We start from the raw sequence: 15,062 nt of genomic DNA on the forward strand, positions 1-15,062 counted from the left end.
ACGTTGTGACGTTAGTGAAGTTTGTGACTGTGGCAAAATCTAAAATTAAGCCTAAACCGTGCAATGGAATGTAAAATCGAATACCCTAATAGGGACGGGTTAGGGTGGGAAAATAAATAATAATAAATATATATGAGACAGAATATAGGTTGTGACTTGCCAAAGGCACCCAATAATAATAATAAGACAAAGAAGAAGACGACGAAGAAAAAGAAGAAGAAGAAAAAGTAGAAACACAATAGGTGGCTTTGCTGCTTTTCTGCTTCGCCCCCAATAAGAAACAGTAGAAACACAATAGGTGGCTTTGCAGCTTTGCTGCTTGGCCCCCAATAATAATAATAATAATAATAAGAAAAGTTAGAAACACAATAGGTGGCTTGGCAGCTTGGCCCCCAAATACAAGCAACGAAATCGGATCAAGACGAACATTGACACTGACACTGTCTATGGAGTGCAAAAATTGAGGGACTAGTAGGGTGGGAAAATAAGTAAAAAGAAAGAAGTATGAGAGAGAATATAGGTTGTAGCTTGACATAATAATAAATATATATACTAGTAGTATACTAGTAGGGTGGGAAAATAATGAAAAAGAAAGAAGTATGAGAGAGAATATAGGTTTTAGCTTGACAAAGGCAATTACAATTGACCCCTAATCTTTTTGGGCAATATATGAAAATAGGAGAGTAGATAAGTAACAAAGTATGTAGACTAAGATACACATAAACAAGCAGACAAAAAGACCAATAGACAGGCAGGCAGACAGAAATATGTACCTGCTGGGGAGTTCTCTGTGATCTCTGCCCTGTAGCTGGTCTTGGTGAACACAGGCCTGTTGTCATTCTCATCCAGAATGGTGATCACCAGCAGGTCTGAGTCCTGGACACAGAAATAAAGGGCAGAAGGGAGGGAAGATTGGGGGAGAGACAGAGAGAATATGGTGTTGAAAGGTAAGCATAGCATGTATTTTTTTGGGGTATCGACGCCACAGTTTGTAGTATGTGTGTGTGGGTCTGTGTGTGTGTGTGTGTGTTTGTGCATATTAATGTGTGTGAGTGTATGTGTGTGTGAGTGAGTGTGTGAATGTGTACCCTGCGAGCGATGCGTGGGTTCTCAGGGTTGTCTTTGACAGTGACAGTCAATATGTATTTGGCCACCCTTTCTCTGTCCAGCGGCCTGTTGACTTGCACCATGCCTGTCTGATGGTCACAGATACACAAGCAAAATAAACACAGCTCATGACTAATGATGACATCAATACAATAAAACCATGTCTACGACCAATTTTAATTCCTCCAATTTCTTTTGGCCCTGTGGTTCTTGTCTTAACCTCCTCTATCCTTCACTCTGTCTCTATCTCTCCCTTCCTCTTCTCCCTCTGTTTTTCTACCCCCTCAACTTTTATCCCTCCCTCCCCTTCTATAATCTCACAGTGTCATTGATGTAGAAGGCTCCGTCCAGGTTGCCGGCGGTGATGTTGTAGGTGAGCAGGGCGTTCCGTCCACTGTCTGAGTCATGGGCTTGGACTTTGGCCACAGAGGTGTAAATGGCTGCCCCTTCACTCACAATGGTGTTGTTGGGCAGGTTCAACAGCACTGGGTCATTGTCATTGATGTCCAACACTAGGACCCCCACCACCACCTGACTCACACATAAACATAAATACAACTTTATTTACAGAAGTCTGGACAGCTATCCTTGAACTATTGCACCTCTAAAGAGTGATGATGGTGTGTGTGTGAGTGCGCAGTTTACACACACCGTGCTGCTGCGTGAGGGTGTGCCCAGGTCACGGGCTGTGACAGTTATGTTGTAGAAGGCCGTTGTCTCTCTGTCCAACTCCACGTCTCTCCTCACACGCAGCTCTCCTTCCACCGGAGACACCATGAACTCATCTGGGGAGAGAGGGGGGTTGGAGGGGAGAGAAACAGTAACAGAGAGAGAGAGGGAGGAGAGTGAGAAAGAGAGAGGAAGTTAAGAGACAAGACGAGAGAGAGAGAGGGTGAGCGTAAACTTCAACACTCTACTGTACTGGCAGACAGACAGACATACGGACAGACAAACAAACAGAATACACACTCTGGGGGTCTCCAGCAGTAATGCTATACTCGACTTTCCCATTGAGTCCAGAGTCTCCGTCGGTGGCTTTCAGGGTCCATACACGGGGCCCGGGCTGGCCCTCCGTCACCTCATATGGCCCCTCGTAGGCTTTGGGGAAGGTGGGTGTCACGTCATTCACATCCAGGACATTCACCAGCACCTACAAGGAAACGTGTAGTTTTCTCAATCCCACTCTTCTAACAGAGTTAACGCAGGCGTTGATTAAACCTCAGCTGTATGTTCTTCCTTACCGTGGTGGTGGAGGTCAGGCGGAGGGCAGGGATTGGACACTGGTCCGTTGCTGTGACAACAAGGGCATAACTTCCATGGCTGATCTCATAGTCCAGCTCCTTTACAACCACAATCCGTCCCTGGGCAGACAAACAGTGGAGATCAAATCAGTCATGCATAAGACATAAATCAAGAGTATCGTGTTCAATTATTATTAACTGGGCTCTTTAAACCGGATCAGAACCTACAGTGATGTTATTGATGTGGAAGGTCTGATCCAGGTTGCCCTGGGCAATGGCGTATCGCAGGGTGCCGTTGAGGCCCTCATCCGGGTCAATAGCCGTTACCGTAGCAATAGTGGCCCCCACGGTGAGAGGCCCCTCGCTCAGGATGGTGACATACTCCTCCTCCGGGAACATGGGGGCATTGTCGTTCTCATCCACAATGCGCACGTATATGGTTGTGGATGACTGCAGGAGAAACACACACACAGGCAGGGAAGCTCTCAGACAAGGCAGGAAGGAAGTAAAAAAATCTGTCAGTCAGACAGACTGACAGAAAGACAGATATATAGATCGATAGATTAGCTTGTTAAATGTATTTATTATTTATTCTGCCTACAGTAGCTGGTTTGATCAGTGTTTCTTTTCGTTCCACTATAGGAAGTTTGCTATTGAAATGCAATGTTGTGCAGGGCAACATGGTCCCATTCTGCAACAAATGACATTACATTGGTCTGTAGTATTTTACTGTCGCAGAAGGGCCTAGACACTAGCGGCCGGGACTTTGCAGAGGGCTCCCCACAAAGTCGGAGCACAAGGCCCCTCCCCTAAATCCACTCAAAATGTATCTCCATCTATTATCTTATACATTGCTGTCTACCTTTAAATATAGCCTATATTCACCAATGAGGAGAAATAGAGAGAAATAAAAAAGTTTAAAAATAACAAAAACAGAACAGCAGCCTATTTGTGTGGCGTCCTGAACCCGTCGGATGTCGCGGCCGCTCATTGTTGGCTTTAAGCCATAAAAGATCGAAAATCGTTTTCTGTCAACATTGAGATTTTTTATGCTTTCTATAGTTAACACCCTAAACTGCATTGTAATGTACAAAAAGTAAAGAATTACTTATGAAAAACTGTTAATTTCAACGGTTTTTGGACATGTCAGCTAGCAAGATTTCCAAGCCATGTCAAATCAAATGTTCAGTTTGCCTGCTCTTTTGAGTGCTGCAGCAGCCCCAAACAACTGATCAATGAAGTCAGGCTGTTAAACTTAAAGATCCTGTAAAGTAAATTCCATGTTTTGCTTCTAAGTACATTATATACGTGTGAAATTAGTTCCTGAAAGCATGTGCAAAGCGCTAAAGCTTTGTCGCACTGAAATGTGGAGTTAGACCGTAGAACAGTTTCTCTTCCGTTTTCAGATCAGGTTTTAATGGGCGGAGCCAAAAAAGGCCCTATCTACGTAATTTCGCCCTATCTACGTCAGATCACTGAATGGCTCCTCCTGCTGTACTGTTATTGTAGCCTACATCAGCTAGCTAGCTAGCTTCAGGATGTCTCCCACCAACCGCAACTGCATCTTCCCTGGATGCAAGAACCAGCTGCGCTGCAACGCCATTTAAGTTCCCTATTGATAATGAAAGGAAAAATAGGTGGATAGATTTTGTGAAGAGCCACGCTGATGGAAAGCTTCGGATAAACTCCAACAGCCGCCTCTGCAGTGGATAAGAGAGTCTGCTAAATGCAGTGACCATTTCACAGCGGATAGTTTTAACATGGACCAAAGACAGACGGGGTTCGCGGACACACGGCTTCTCTTGCAGCGCGGAGCCGTACCGAGCATCGCCCTCCCGGCCGTTCCTCCTCCCGGTCGCACCTGGACAATCCACCGCTGCCAGCAGTTCATCACTCTGTTCTGTGTGCTTGTTATAATTATACTAGATAACTTTTACAGAGGTATCTCTGCTATGAGTTAGTGCAAACCGCTAAATTGATATTAGGCTACTCGGTGTAGAATGATGGTATTTTGGGGAAATGGTAGCTAAAGTAGCCTAGTTGGAGAGCTCACTGTCTGCTGTCTCTGGTGACCATTTTTACTGTTACAGCTCAGGGGAACATTTCATTTATATGCATCTGTATGTTTCATTCATTGAACAAATAAATTCTAATTCTATATGGTTTTGTTCGGCTTCACATATCGTCTATTATCTGGGTCGGGGGTAGGCACTAGGCAGCGAGGGGCGGAGCTTCAGATCCTTCAGGCGACACGCCCCCCAGTCTCAAGCAGAGAAGACTGCTGATTTTTTCACGATTTCAAAGCCTAATTTAACATACTTGTCGGTGTTATTTTTTCATTCGAATTTGGATGGGTAGTTAATAACACATTATTCTGTGGTGTGGCGAACTTAAAACTCGTTTTCAGGTCCACTTTACAGGATCTTTAATAACTTGCTGAGACGTTATTAATGTAGCCTATACTTAAACTGACATTTACATTCACAACTTGATTACTATGGAACGCCGAGTTAGTCAGAATTAAATAAATAGATAGCTAAATAAATACATAAATAAATAAATATGGCTATAAAATAAATTCTGAAATTAAAAAAAGATGGCAATAAATATATAAATATAGCATCATATAATTATATAGCTGAATCCATTTACCTACATTAATAATAATAAATACATTTACTTATTTCAAAATGAAGACGACATTTATTTATTTCATGGGACTTTTATTTCCTAATGCCACATTTATTTCCGAACACCACATTTATTTCTGTGCTGTATTTATTTCCAATCTCACATGCAAACGAGAGGGGCGTGGTAATCTTCAGACCAACACAGCTGCACAAGATCGAAGGCAGATAGGGACACCTATGCGATGTGCGATGTCACTTGTCACCCCCCATACAGGTATAGCTATCCCCCTAGCACAGGTGCTGGACACCCGGTGTTATCACCCTGGTTTCCAGACTACCTATGCTTTCCGTAAGCTAGGGTGACCAGACGTCCTCTTTTACCCGGACATGTCCTCTATTTGAGACCTAAAACATGCGTCCGGCAGGGATTCCAAAATTGTCCGGGATTTTGCCTCGTCGGATATTTGTGTTTCTCTGGGTCTTTCACAAACTATTACGCCCTTACAAGTTTTGGAAAATGTATCTCCCTTACGTTCCACCTACTTGCACGAGCTCTGACTGTAGAGAGAACTGTCATTTTGATCAGATAGTGCGGCATGCAATACAAGACCAGTGTAACGGTGTGAAAAACCTGAAACTCACTCCTCAGGTATGTAGCAGGCCACCCGTGTCATCGAAGAGCTAGATTTTCTTTGGCGTTGTTGGTAGTGGTCGCGCTTGGAAAGTCAGAGGTCGAGCGTTCGAATCCCGCGAGTGGCGAACAATACCTTGTTGTGATGGAGCGTGGCCACGTCTGTTACATACCCGTCACACCAGCATCCGTCGACGCGACGAAGTGTCCGGAATCTGTCACCGTACGTAAGCATGCGAGCTGTGCGTTCACCTAACAGCAGCAGCAGCTGCCGTTGGCCTCTATCACCAGATTCGTCACAAATTCACATTCAACATTACTGCCGATTTTTAAGTCGCATCTCATATTTGCTGCTGTAGGCTACGAAAATAGAACATTTGCAAGCTGGCATGAAGTGGGATTCAATCGCACTAAAGCAAAAACATGATCATTGGTCCGTTACTATACAATGCGAACTATTCAGGCTCATGGAGAAAAGTAGCTTTCAGTCACAAATTTATTGGCATTCAGGCAACGTTTTGTATGGGTTCATCGAAAACAACTAGTTACCGTGGGCACACCAGAAAATACCCGAATGTGTAGGCTAATCACGTATTTAGGGTTGTCTTGAGGCCCCTTATGAAACTACATCTCACAAATTAATACTTAGATCGTCACTGTGAACCCAGACAATAGGCTACGATCAAAATACGCTTAACCCTAAAAGAAGATTCTTTTTCGCCCCATGGTGGCTTTCTACACTTGCCGTCTTGCATACGAACACGGTGCTCGTTAAGTCTCAAACTATTTAAGACTTTGTGGTCAATGTCTATGTTCTGTAGAGCACTTATCTGTCTAAGTATCTACAATGTGTGCCAAAATGATATATCCTGGCACGCCATGCTGATCAATTTGATCTACTATAAGGCCAGCATGCGATCTCTGACACAACTAATGTCTTCCATCATCTCTCGAATCTCTGCCTGTGCAGCTGCGTTGGTCTGAAGATAACCATGTGAGATGTGATATTGGAAATAAATTCAGCACAGAAATAAATGTGGTGTTCGGAAATATATGTGACGTTAGGAAAAAAAATGAAAAGTCTCAAAAAATAAATAAATGTGGCATTAGAAAATAAAAGTCCCATGAAATAAATAAATGTCGTCTTTACAAAAACCTCATTTTGAAATAAGTAAAAGTATTTATTTATTGATGTAGGTAAATGGATTCAGATCTATAATTATATGATGCTATATTTATAGACATCTTTTTTTTATTTCAGAATTTATTTCATAGCCATATTTATTTATTTATGTATTTACATTTTACATTTAGTCATTTAGCAGACGCTCTCATCCAGAGCGACTTACAGTAAGTACAGGAACATTCCCCTGAGGCAAGTAGAGTGAAGTGCCTTGCCCAAAGACACAACGTCATTTGACACGGCCAGGAATCGAACCAGCGACCTTCTGATTACTAGCCCGATTCTCTAACCGCTCAGCCACCTGACTGAGCTGATGTATCTATCTATTTATTTACCTATTTATTAATTTAATTCTGACTAACTCAGCATTACATAGATTATGAACGAAAGGATTTCCTTTACATATTCGCCACAGAATTAGAATGAAACGGAGTCTTTGAATGCAATTTTCTCCTTTATAACTTTTTGACACAGGTCAACTTTAAAATGATGTAACTTCAGCTGTGATAAAGATATCTGAGTGATTTAAACAGATTTGTATTCAGGAGAGTTTGTCGTTTCCAAATATGTATAACACCTAGAAAGACCCAAATGTTCACGATGTGAAGGGTTTCCGCAGGCCGCCACACATTTGTCATTGTTTAAAACCAAAGACAGCCCTAGCCTTCTGATAGTTCAGCACCAAGGATAGCATTGCCACTATGAAATAACACACAATCAATGGATGAAAGGAAAACATTTATTCTTGCCAATAAGTAGGCTAAGCAAGTATATTTATTGTTGGTTGCTGGTGAAGACGTGCTGATGCTAGCTACCTGCGGCTGTGGTAGTGTTTCATCTGTGGAGATGTTTATAATAGCTTCCTCTCTGGCTGGTCTAAATAAGTGTGTAATCTTTGGGTGTTTTGCTCGAGCTTGTTCAGACAACAGTTTATTGCTGCGCTTTTTAGCACCGCTTGCATATTTTCTTTTACTCATGTCTGTACCGTCAACTAGCAGAACTTAATGATTAGCATTTTTTAAATGTCCGGGGCTCTCAATGAGCGTGTTTTCCTTGTTTTTATATATATATTTTTTTATATAGGCCTTGTCTTTTTTGCTATGCAGGGCGGGGCCCTTACACCTGGGACACACTGGCTGCGAAGCGCCTGGAAGCGTCGTGCAGCGCCACGATCGGCGACGACTGAGCAAAAGCTGATCACACCAGACGCGCATTTCTCCGCGCCGGTCATCAAGACTTTCAGCTACTCTGAGGGTCAGGGTATATTGTGGCCAATCGTTTTTCCACACAAGTACAAGTGTTTTCGTTCCCCAATTCCCATCACAAAATCGGCAAAAGGGAGACAGGTGATATGTGAGGGGGGTGAAAGGAGGGGCCACTATTAAACATACTTCAAAGTAAGAGCTGGAGCCTGAAGATTGGCGTACTCCCGCTCCACTACAGCGGAGCGGGCAGCACGGGCGTCGGCTTCCAATTCATTTTCAATGAAATCGGGCGTTGATGCTCGCGTAGGTTATTGTGGGAAGGCGAGCGGAGAGTTGCAAGTTGGATTTTCTCAACTTTATGTAAATGAGGAGCGTGAAAATGCTAGCGTTGGCCAATCGGATTGGCTTCTTGTTTCTTGTAACGTAGCAACCGTTGGTCATGGTAAACATTTCTAGGTTTTACAATTTCAAGATGGAGGAGAAACTTATCGTATGTGTCTGCGCACCCAGTTCTGTTCAGAACAAAGTTACGTAATGTGACAAGCCTGAATTTAAAGATTACATTAAAATAATAATGCATGGTGCAGGGTTTCCGATGTTCCGAAGAACAGGTTTAGCAAGGCGGTGAGGGAGGCTAAACGACTGTACTCTGAGAGACTAAAACACCAATTCTCTGCAAACGACTCTGCTTCTGTCTGGAGAGGGCTCAGGCAGATTACCAACTACAAGCCCAGAGCCCCCCACTCCACTAACGACTCCCGCCTGGCCAACGACCTGAATGAGTTCTACTGCAGATTTGAAAGACAATTGGACAGTCCTGAACTACCCCTTCCCACCCAGGAGGCCTCCCACCTCCCCCCCTCTACAGTGACGACTCTCTCCATTCAGGAGGGTGAAGTTAACAGACTTTTCAAGAGGCAGAATCCCCGCAAAGCAGCTGGGCCGGACTCTGTCTCTCCAGCCACCCTCAAGCACTGCGCTGACCAGCTGTCTCCGGTGTTTACCTACATCTTTAACACCTCCCTTGAGACATGCCATGTGCCAGCCTGTCTCAAGTCCTCCACCATCATCCCTGTGCCCAAAAAGCCAAGGCCAACAGGACATAATGACTACAGACCCGTCGCCCTGACCTCTGTGGTAATGAAGTCTTTCGAGCGCCTGGTGCTGGCACACCTTAAATCCATCACTGACCCTCTACTGGACCCCCTGCAGTTTGCCTACAGAGCCAACAGGTCTGTGGACGATGCAGTTAACATGGCCCTCCACTTCACCCTACAGCACCTGGACTCCCCAGCATCCTATGCCAGGATCCTGTTTGTGGACTTCAGCTCTGCCTTCAATACCATCATCCCCGCCCTGCTTCAGGACAAGCTCTCCCAGCTGAACGTGCCTGATTCCACCTGCAGGTGGATCACAGACTTCCTGTCTGACAGGAAGCAGTGCGTTAAGCTGGGAACACAAGTCTCTGACTCCCGGTCCATCAGCACCGGATCACCTCAGGGCTGCGTCCTTTCTCCTCTGCTCTTCTCCCTGTACACCAACAGCTGCACCTCCAGTCATCCGTCCGTCAAACTCCTGAAGTTTGCGGACGACATCACCCTTATTGGGCTCATCTCTGGTGGAGACGAGTCTGATTATAGGTGGGAAGCGGCCAACCTGGTGACCTGGTGCAGCCAGAACAACTTAGAGCTCAATGCTCTTAAGACAGTGGAGATGGTTGTGGACTTCAGGAAGAACACAGCCCCACTCACCCCCATCACCCTGTGTGACTCCCCAGTCAACACTGTGGAGTCCTTCCCCTTCCTGGGCACTATCCTCTCCCAGGACCTCAAGTGGGAACTGAACATCAGCTCCCTCATCAAGAAAGCACAATAAAGGATGTACTTCCTTCGGCAGCTTAAGAAGTTCAACCTGCCAAAGACAATGATGGTGCACTTCTACTCAGCCATCATTGAGTCCATCCTCACCTCCTCCATCACCGTCTGGTACGCTGCTGCCACTGCCAAGGACAAGAGCAGGCTGCAGCGTATCATCTGCACTGCTGAGAAGGTGATTGGCTGCAATCTGCCTACCCTCGAGGACCTGCACACCTCGAGGACCCTGAGGCGAGCGAGGAAGATTGTGGCCGACTCCTCCCACCCTGGACACTCCCTGTTTCAGTCACTCCCCTCCGGCAGAAGGCTGCGGTCCATCAGGACCAATACCTCACGCCACAAAAACAGTTTCTTCCCTTCCGCTGTTGGCCTCTTCAACAAGGCCAAGGGACCACACTGACTCTAATGACTTCCTGCTTAAAACACACTGCTTTTTGCACTGCATTACAAAATTGTATCTTGTACATTTGTATTTTTTGTAATATTTGTATTTTTATATTGTAATTTACGGCAACTTATATTTTATTTGATTGTATATTTAATTTAATTCTAATCCCACTTAGTACTGCTAGTTTATGTACCCTTAGTATAGATAGTCCACATATTTAAATTTTAGGTCCCTATATGTTTATTGTATGCACCTTCCTGCCAAAGCAAATTCCTTGTCTGTGCAAACTTTCATGGCGAATAAATCCCATTCTGATTCTGATTTTCAGTGTCCCTGGTGTGTTTTTATACTTTAAATTCTGTCTCGTCACATTACATGACTGTTCTGTGCCACTGCTAGCTTGCTAGCCCAGCCTACAAACGACTGGTTGAGTGACTGGTGGCGTAACATGTATGCCTATTCTACTGTAATCTTGCACTAGTAAAATATTCTGTATTTTTACACAAGCGGTATTTTGATCGATATTGAGAGTACATGAAACCAAGTCTGCACGCTTGACCATGACTACAACAGTGACCTTAGAAATTGTCTAACACGCTCCCGAGTGTGGTGTACTGTGGGAAGGCAAGCGGTGCAGAGCGTTAAAAAACACTGTAGTGGACACGTACCATTAGTGCGCTACACGTTTGCACCAGACTGTAAAACACTGGATAATAGCGAACGGTAGTGAAGCCAAAAAATCTCGATCGCCCCCTAATGACTGGCTGCAGTACAGGTCATAAGTCCCGACCCCTCCATGTTAGCGGATGGGACATGAGCCAAACAAAAAAATCACGTCAAATGATTTTTTCCCAAAGATGGTTTCTGTAATTTAAGGTATTTCTTATCCCGCTGATGTTTGTTCAAGTGCTCATTTTTCTCATCAGTTTGTTTTCAATTTGTTATTTGACGATATAAAAATGGGTTATTGTGTGCTTGCAATTGGGTCGGGCGAGTGAATGGGTGGGACTTCGATACAGCGGCTCCAACACCCGATCACTACAGCGCAGATGGAGCTGTGGACCTCACTTTGTGCATAGGAGCACAATCAAGCCAAAACAGGAAAGGACCTTCCCCAAAATGTTGACACAAAGTTCGAAGCACAGAATTGTCTATATAGTAACATTTTATACTCAAGCATAAATGAATTCATCAGTAGAACTAAGGTTCCAGCCCAAAACAAGGAAAAAAACGCCTCCATTCCATTTGGCTTGATTTTAACCCAATGAACAAAGCGGAAGTCCATACAGATTTCGAGCCAGGCCCTCTCATCTAACATCAATGTCTGACATCACAAATGCTCATACTTTTGGCTAGGTATACTTGAGGAGTGAGTTTAGCCATTTCAGTGTATTCCAACTATGGCTTGTCTCATATAAGGACTGTCAACTTTCACTTTTTGCAACACTTACTAGCCCAAGATGAGCCCGGTCTGCCGCCTTTAAGTCTGGGGACCCTGATCAGTAGAGGAAGGCCAGATACAACCTTTGAAGGCCATCAAAGCAGCGTAAAGGGGTTACAGAACCAAGGTGGAGTCCAGCTACCATGGCTCTGATCCCAGGCGCATGTGGAGTGGACTTAGAGCCATCACAGACTACAAAGGGAGAGGCTACAGTGAGACCCAGTCCTCTGCCCTGCTACCAAACGAGCTGATTGCCTTCTACGCTCGCTTTGAGAGGGACAGTGACCCCCCTGCAGTGGAGTTACCTGAAGGCCAAGCCAGTGGTGTGCCTACATTAACTGTAGCTGAGGTGAGGCTTTGCTTCCAAAAGAACAACCCTCGCAAGGCACCTGGCCCAGATGGTATATCAGGTAGGGCCCTCAGGGGCTGTGCTGACCAGCTAGCAGGGGTCTTCAGTGACATCTTCAACCTCTCCCTCAGCCTGTCGGTACTCCCCACCTTCTTCAAGAGGACCACCATCGTCCCTGTGCCCAAGAACACCAAGGTCACTTGCAGGAATTACATCGCTCGATACCACTGACATCTGTCATCATGAAGTGCTTTGAGCGGCTAGTCAAATTATTCATTTGCTCCTTGCTGCCTCCCACCCTGGACCCTATGCAGTTTGCATATCGGTCCAACAGGTCTACAGACGATGCCATCGCCCTGACTATGCACATTAGGCGACCTTATAGTGGGCCTAGCCTATTCAGAACCAACTCAACTAACCAGCAAACCAGATTCCACATCTACATCCCATACTAGGCAGTGATTTTCTATGGAAGCAAATCGTTACCAAAATTCAAATGCAAATGCATTTCCAGAAATGCATTTGCATTTTAAGAATGTGGCTGCATTATTTGACTCATAAATGAAATTAGTAATCACTCATCCTATTTGCATTTTAATTTTCTTCTTCAAGAGTGCTCAATCTTTCACTTAATTAAAATGAAAAAGAAATAGACATTTGAGATTTAATTTTCAAAACATGCCCCAGCAAATAGATACCAAAATTCAATTTGAAATGTAAAATTTGAAAATTAAAATGCATTTCCAGAAATGCATTTTCATTTTAAGAATGTGGCTGCAAAATCCTGACCACAATTCAAATTCAAGAACGTGGCTGCAAAATCGTGACCACAATTCAAATTCAAATGCATTTCCAGAAATGCATTTTTATTTTAAGAACGTGGCTGCAAAATCGTGACCACAATTCAAATTCAAATGCATTTCCAGAAATGCATTTTCATTTTAAGAACGTGGCTGTAAAATCGTGACCACAATTCAAATTCAAATGCATTTGCAGAAATGCAAAATGAACGAAAAAGCATTCTGAGCGGCGCAGCAGAGTGACGTCAGTAGCCGCTCTTCTTCAGCTCCCTGCTGACCGAGCTACCCATCTTGTTCGGTAGGGAGCGGTGTGCACATCTGCATTGCAATTACATTGCAAATGTGCCGGGAAATTGATTGAATTGCCGGGTCTTTAGAGCAGCGTTCCCCAACCGGTGCCCACCGGTCCGCGGACCGGTACCGGTCCGTGGGTCATTTCGTACCGGATTTCACAGCCAGGGGCGTAGCCACATGGTGGCCAGGGGGGGCCACGGCCACCATTGGTCAGAGAATGGCCACCCTGCCGGCCCCCCCCCCCCCCCCAACCTCACAAAAAGTTTTTTTTTTGTGTTTTTTTTTAAAACCCTCCTGAACAGAAACGGTATAAAGCTGAAAAAATGCATTAATATTTTTTTTATAAAGTCGTCTTATATTGTCATTTGTCACTTACGCGACAAGCCCCATATTCGCAACATGTTGGGCCACGCCCCCATCAACAGCGCAAGACGCAAACCAACGTACCTGTATTCTGACAGCGCTTCAATGGAGACTAGCAGCTAACCACTGGATACTGCTGCTCTGAGTGATGCAGTGTGTGCGTTTTAAAATAGTAGTTTTTGACAATCAAGTGCCACCCCAAATAAAAGACTGGCCAGAGCTGGCCCCCCCAGAAATAATGTCCTGGCTACACCCCTGGTCACAGCAGCTTTGTGCTGTTAAGCAATTAACTAAGAGTTTAGAAAAAGTGTATTCAGTATGGAGTGAAAAAAGATTGAAGCCTAATATTTTGCAATAGCCTACATAGAGTTAAACAAATGCATTCTGTTACAGTAAGCATATCTACAGGGGAGCATGTTGTTGGTCATCATGATTACAAAACCTTGTCACCATGCATGTGTGTGTAGTGTACACACAAATGGCAAATAAAAGATTCCACCCATCCATCTTCAAATAGGCTAAAGGATATAAATATATGATATCAGAGTTATAGTTGTTTAGTCTATATACATGTAGCCCAGGGTCGGACTGGCCATCGGGAGAAACAGGAGATTTCCTGAACGGCCGGTCAAACGGCCGCGGCATAATGCAAAAAATATATTATAATAATACACGGTCGTAGGCCGGTCTGCGTTTCAAAGTCCCGGGCCTTTTTTCAGTACCAGTCCAAACCTGTAAGCCTATGTATTTTTGTAAAAATATTTTCCGCTGATTTTAATACAACTGTCAGATGACTATTTGGTCAACATTTGGCCATAAATAGGCCTGCTATAGTTGTCTGTTGCTCTGATAACTTAAAAGCGATAGCCTATATTTTTTTTATGATCTGGTAACTGAAAATTAAAAAATATATCAGACACCTAGGCTACAGCTCTTACTTTGAAATATGTTTAATGGTGGCCACTCCTTTCACCCCCTTTACGTATCATCTGTCTCCCCTTTGCCGATTTTGTGATGGGAATTGGGGAACGAAAACACTTGTAGGTGTGTCTTTGTCGCTTTGGATAAAAGCGTCTGCTAAATGAATAAATGTAAATGTAGTGTCTTGCGAATTACCAAGCGTCAATTGGTAGCGCAGGGCTCAAATATATGCCTTGCCAATTGCAAAATGTGATGGAAAAACGATTGGCCACAATATACCCTGACCTCTGAGCTTTCCTTTTTCACATTACGCTAACATGAGGCATGCTAGCTCAACAGATCAATCTGTTTATTTTCATTCGTTTTTATCAGGGTATACCACATGGAACGTCCGTTTGATACCAACATTGTGTACTTAGGTTTTATATAGAGTGAATATTGTACGTAGGCTAGGGTTGCCACCTTCAATACTGAAAAATAAGGGACGCCTGACACAGTGGGGGCCACACCCCTCGGGGCCAATGATGTGCCAGTGGTGGTAAATCACAATTTAAAACATGTTTTCATAAAAATATTAAGATTGATACATGGACATTATAAAAATATATCTGCTATTGAAATCAGTGTGAACAGAT

The 15,062-nt window shown here is 44.1% G+C and overlaps 1 protein-coding gene across 3 annotated transcripts in view; it reads right to left on the reverse strand.

The window, feature by feature from the left end:
- Nucleotides 1-15,062, reverse strand: part of cdh23 (cadherin-related 23) — a 415,870-nt gene that overhangs the window by 102,034 nt on the left and 298,774 nt on the right. For all 3 annotated transcript variants that reach the window (XM_062463257.1, XM_062463258.1, XM_062463259.1), the window contains 7 exons: nucleotides 2,577-2,798; nucleotides 2,349-2,468; nucleotides 2,077-2,257; nucleotides 1,759-1,892; nucleotides 1,429-1,638; nucleotides 1,089-1,196; nucleotides 774-876 (listed from right to left, as the gene is read on the reverse strand). In XM_062463257.1, the coding sequence (XP_062319241.1) occupies nucleotides 774-876; nucleotides 1,089-1,196; nucleotides 1,429-1,638; nucleotides 1,759-1,892; nucleotides 2,077-2,257; nucleotides 2,349-2,468; nucleotides 2,577-2,798 (1,078 nt within the window). The remainder of the gene's footprint in view (nucleotides 1-773; nucleotides 877-1,088; nucleotides 1,197-1,428; nucleotides 1,639-1,758; nucleotides 1,893-2,076; nucleotides 2,258-2,348; nucleotides 2,469-2,576; nucleotides 2,799-15,062) is intronic.

This window comes from Osmerus eperlanus, chromosome 6 (assembly GCF_963692335.1).
Source record: "Osmerus eperlanus chromosome 6, fOsmEpe2.1, whole genome shotgun sequence".
NCBI lineage: Eukaryota > Metazoa > Chordata > Actinopteri > Osmeriformes > Osmeridae > Osmerus > Osmerus eperlanus.